Below are 5,596 nucleotides of genomic sequence, written 5' to 3'. Positions count from 1 at the left end.
CAATACAGACGCGCTAGCTATAATGCAATAGAGCCGTTTCCTTCACCCCTCCATGTTGACGACCATTGGCACACACGCCGCACCTCACAGAGGTTTCTCCGTCCGTCAACAAGTATCACAGAAGAGACGAGCGCCCTGCCAAGATAAGTAACTTAAGGGAAACTGTCTCGTTCTTATGAGGTAAGATTCTTGCTTTTCAATAGTCCTGGGTCGTCTTTGCTGGATTGTTTTATTTAACGATGCATCAAATGTTTTCAAATAGTGAAAGGTCTGTGCTGCAAGCAGACCACTTCAGCCCCCGGACTCTTTTACCAGGCCATGCTGTTGTCATGGATGCAGTGTGTGGTTTTTGCAATGTCTTCAAGACATCTGGATATGAGGAGATATTGTTTTTAATGCACCGATGAAGCTGTTCCAGTTGTGTAAGCTGCTCATTTCAGAGGCACTAATGCACCCCTATACCATCAGAGAGGCATGCTTTTAATCTTTTTGCTGTTAACAGGCTGATTGACCCCTCTCCTCTTTAGTTTGGAGGACATAGTGTCTATAGTTTAAAAAACAACAACATTTTCATTAGTCTGAAAACGTTTGTCTCGGTCCTCCGTCTTGTTGAAGCTCCAAAATTCACGGTTGAAACCCGTGCCTTCGTGTAAAAAGTTGTTTTTCTCTGCAAAAAGAAGCTGAGAACTTGTTTACTGATTTTTTTAAATTAAAAGCTTTGTGTTAAAAATGCTATGCTAAAGAACGCAAACCACACCAAGCGTCCGCCATTTTGAGAACGGAAAAGAGATGTCACGTCAAGGAGCCTCCCTCCCTTTTCTTAAAGAGACACGCTGCTCGCTCTCACTATCCATCCTTCGGTTCAAACAGTCTTATACTGCCATCCAGTGGTCGAAAAAAGGTACTACACTCAAAACAAATTAACAAACATTTCTTTTTCATTCATTCAACCTTTTTTTAGACAGGTAAATCCCATTGAGCCTCGAGGACTCCTTTACAAGAGAGACCTGATTTCAACAAAGAACGATGACAACAGTGACAACAATTAACAGTTATAAAAAGTCATACAATTTTATTTATTTATTTTTTAACAAATAGGATGACTACAAAAAGAAAAGTAACAGAAGATTCTAAGGCGAATGTAGAAAACTAAAAACAGTCTGCATTGGTCCCTGCCATTTCTAATTAAATTTGACAATAATTACTAATTATTGTCAAATTTCAAACAATATTATCGTTTATCGCAATAATTTCTGAGACAATTAATCGCCCAGCGACATTTGATATCATGACAGGCCTAGTATTAATGCTTGTATTTTGGTATCGCTGAGTCCATGTTCTGCTCCTACGCAGAACACGTATCCTTACTGATTGGCGGTTTAGTTTCTGACGTTATACATTCTTAAGTATTAGGAATGTATGCACGTACTGTAGGCTACAGTTTAATTACTGTCGTCTCTGAATGTGACTCTTTCATGTGCCTAAAATACAGTATAAATGAAAAATCAGGAAGTTTTCTTTTCGTGAAATGCTAGAAACCATGAACTCCTGCACCTTTTTCAAGGAATTTGATGAACGTTTGTGGGACATATTAGCATAATGAGAGGGGTGTTGTCTGCATTTTGTGTGGCAGCCATACCTGATTTATGGCCCTTTGCTATATTTCATATACCGTAATTTACGGACTATTGAGCGCACCTGAATATAATTCGCACACGCTAAATAAAAAAAGATTTTGTACATAAATAGGCTGCACTTGTCTATAAGCCACGGGTGTCCACGTTGTAACAGAAGATACAAATCACGTTGTGCACATGCAGGCTAATCCCCCCTCTTTCTCTCCTCCCCTCCCTGTAAACTGTTTGGTATTTTCATTCAGATTTCTTTTAACCCTTATTTATACTCTCATAGTCTCATCGAGCCACGAGGACACACCCCTCAAGAGAGACGTGTATTGGGCAGCTATGTGAGCGCCCGGCTGTGACGAGGCTAAATGTTTTGGCGGCATGAAGCTCATTAAACAAAAATCCACAAATTAACCGCAGCGTTGTTTAAGCCGCGGGGTTCAAAGCGTGTGAAAAAAAATAGCGGCTTATACACCGGAAATTACGGTTCAAGAATTTTTGTCAGCTCACAGCATGTATCACAACTTTTACAAGTTTTATTTTTCCCCTCTTAAAATTAAATCAAAGTTTAGTTTTGGGTAATAATTGCACCAATTTTGTGTTTATTTACTGCCTGGTGAAAACTCTTCAATAAAAGCTATTGCTTAAATGTAAGTAGGTTTAAGGCAAATGTATTATTCTTTCTGGAGTATGTTGCTGCTTGTAAGATGATAACCATCTAGAATCCTGCAAAAGTCTTGTCCTTGTTTTAAAATGTAAGCTTTTAGTGCTAATGCTTAATATTCAGAAATAAAATGAACCTCGTTTTTCTGCATTAGTGTAATGAGGTTAAATCTTCATCCTCGTCAATTAGTTTGAATTCTGGATTTTATGTTCCATCAATATTTGTCAGAAAAATAACCTCACAGTCTTAATTTTTCATTTTATAGCTCTTTAAGACGGCAGTTTCTAAAGAAAGTCCGATACGAGCAGACGTTTATCGCATAGTTTAAAGTAAATCACTGGAGTGTATAGATTAAAGGGTTTCCATGTTTGGATGAAGGATCTTTGTCTTTTTGGTAACCATGAGCTTCAAAGCACCAGATTACAGACGGTCTCCTCTTCATTACCTTTTAGGGTCTTAAACGGCTCTGAAAGAAATTTATTGCGATTCTTTTTCTGATGTCCGTGGAAATCTCATTTCATGCCTTGATACACTTTACAGTGAAGATCCCTGTTGGTTTTTAAATAAAATCCAGCACCCCATCAGAAACGATCGCCGTCCCCTTGGTCGTCCTGTCTCCTAATTCCACCTTCAGGTTAACCAACTGTAGTGATCACCGGGTTATTCTCCTCCTTACAATAAACAAAAATCTTTTTTTATTTTTTTTACAGTCTAGTTGTTCTCGGACTGTATCCGTGGTCTTTTATTTGACGTTTATAAACCTTCCTGTTCTAGAGTCCAGTTCTGAGGATGGCTGAAGGCGACACCATCTACGACTACTGCTGGTACCCGAAGATGAACTCGTTGGAGCCGGACACGTGTTTGTGAGTTAAACCTGAGACCCGTCGGGTCGTCCTCTAAAGCTGGGAACAAGCTGCACGTCTTTCACTCTTTACGGTTTGAGTGACGACAGACTGGTTTCAGCAAAGATTGGAGGTCACACACATCAGGGATCATGCTGTAGGTGTCGCAACTATTATATGTGAAGGGGACATGTCCCCCTCACATTTAAAAAATACTAATTTGAACCCCCAGCGCCGTTTCTATTTCTTCGTGAACAAATCCATTCCACTAGGAGAATACTCAAACCACTAAAAGTCCACTCCGGGTTTTCTGGGTTACTTACAACAACTCACCACACCGCATGCAGTGTTTCCCCCAGGTCACTTGGTTTGGCAGGACGCTCATCTCTGAGTGTTTTTTTGTGGACGGGGCTGGAGGAGGAAGTCTAGACACCTCTGTGTTGCACGCTAGCTTAGAGCTACATTAGTGCCGGCAGTTGTTGACCCGGGTCGGATTAGGATTCGTGAGAGAAGCGGAGTGCTACATCTGTAGCATCTTAGCTAGTGCATCTGTATTGCACGCCGCTAGCTTAGTGCTACGGATGCATGAGAGAAACGGAGCATGCACTATCCACACAAGGAGAGCTGTTGGTCAGGCTAATTCTTCTTGTTGTCTTGTTATCGTGACAGGCCTAGATCAAGGTCATTATAGGGGCTGATTGTTATCGTGACAGGCCTAGATCAAGGTCATTATAGGGGCTGATTTTTGTGTGGAGGATGAAGAATACCATGTGGTGTTGACTCTCTTCCATTGTCTGTTTTAAGCCCACGATGTGTTCCAGCTCATGAAGAGCATCCCCCTGAACCTAGACAACGTCTAAATGACCTCATGATTCCTCCCAACTTGAGAGTTTTGCATTCATCTTTTCATTCATGACGTCACTGTGTGGTGATTCAGAGCCGGCATCAGCAACAAGCGGCCGGCGCAACGGGCCGAATCGCCAATGAACAGCGGTCAAGCTGCCAACAGTTTTCAGTTTCCTCCCTGTCCCTCAGCTCCCATCATGCCTCAGTAACAATCTCCACCCTGCGGCAGTTTCCTTTGATAAAACCTCAGCTCTGACACCGCTCCACGGTGGCAGCTTTGACTCGGAGAGAACAGTAGGGTTGGAGCCGGGAGATGGGGGAGGTGACAGCTCTGTAAACAGGAGAACAATCAACAAGTGTCTCACGTGGGCAGGGAGTCCCTCCCGAGGTCTTTGAGTTTGTGCCACGTTGTGGTAAAACTCGAGGATGCCACCAGGAGGCGACAGCAGACACTGTTGATCACCATCCGGTCGCCTGCAGAGCACAGACAGGTAGCCGGGCACGTTAAAGACCATTCAACAGTTCGATCTCTCTTCTGCCTTCCCCCTCTCATCGCTTTGTTTCCTCCTCCTCCCTCTGAGCCTCTTGAACTCTGCCAAAGCTTCTTGTTGTGGATGCCCCCTCCTGCAGGGAGGGAATAAGGGCCTCTGTTATTGCTCGCTTTACTCGCTCCGACTTCCAGGCATCGCTCCAAGCTAGCAGCAGTCTAGCATTATAATTGGGCATTTCCCAGCCCTGAAATAAAGCCCGGCTCACGGGGGCCGTAACGGAGCAGCACAGCCGCGGCAGCAGGAGCTAATTCCCTTTGTCTAATTGAGCCACATTGATGTTTCGGCATTTGTTCGGCGCTCAGTAATTAGACTTGAAAAGGTTCAGACTCGGGCCCTGATTTGAATCAATAAGAGCGCAGCGTAGACTCGTCTCTGTAATGAGGTGCAGCACGCCGCTGTGAGTTTGTTGTGACGCCTTGATACTTTCAGGGAGGCGTGGCGCAGCAGAGGTTGAAAAACAACACGAATCGGGCAGGAAGTCACGTTTTTCCAAAGACGATACAGAATTCAGAAGAATGCTAATTACCTTTTCTTTCCCGCTATCACTCATCTAGTCCCTGAAAGTCACTACTTAAAATTATTTGAACCCTTCTTCCCACAATCACAAAAGCACCATTATTACTCTTCTGTTTTGAGTTTGAAATTAATTCTGTCTCGATGAGGTCAAGGCGCCCCCCCCCCCCCCCCCCCGGGGGGTGGGCGCAGGAAGTGTGTATGGTGTAGCCTCCGTCCATACCGAGGTCTGAAAACTTTCTCCTGTCCAAGCCACAACTTCTGATCTGCTTAATATGATTTGATGAAGCGCGAAACACATATGCATCATCACTAGGTGGTCAAGGTCATAAATCAAGGTCAACATTAAAACAACGGTGCAAAACATATGTATTATCACTAGGCAAATAAGTTCATAAATTCATTCAACTTTTATAAATCAAGGTCAAAGTTAAAACAAGGATCTTCTTGTCCTGCCCGTAACTGCTAATCTGCTTAATATTATTTAATGAAGCTTGATACACATGCATCATCACCTAAGGACAAGGTCATAAATCAAGGTCAAAGTTAAATCGG

The 5,596-nt window shown here is 43.1% G+C and overlaps 1 protein-coding gene across 1 annotated transcript in view; it reads left to right on the top strand.

Annotated features, from left to right (window-relative positions):
* The window catches only part of wrap53 (WD repeat containing, antisense to TP53), a gene marked incomplete in the record, with an annotated part of 41,958 nt that overhangs the window by 24,632 nt on the left and 11,730 nt on the right, over positions 1 to 5,596 (top strand). Inside the window, 1 exon segment of the mRNA XM_037684194.1 lies at positions 3,064 to 3,152. Coding sequence (XP_037540122.1) covers positions 3,064 to 3,152 — 89 coding nt within the window.

This window comes from Nematolebias whitei, chromosome 1 (assembly GCF_014905685.2).
Source record: "Nematolebias whitei isolate Nwh7 chromosome 1, NemWhi1, whole genome shotgun sequence".
NCBI classification, from domain to species: Eukaryota; Metazoa; Chordata; class Actinopteri; order Cyprinodontiformes; family Rivulidae; genus Nematolebias; species Nematolebias whitei.
The sequence above is the reverse complement of the archived record's forward strand: the minus strand, read 5'-3'. Positions and strand labels throughout refer to the sequence as shown.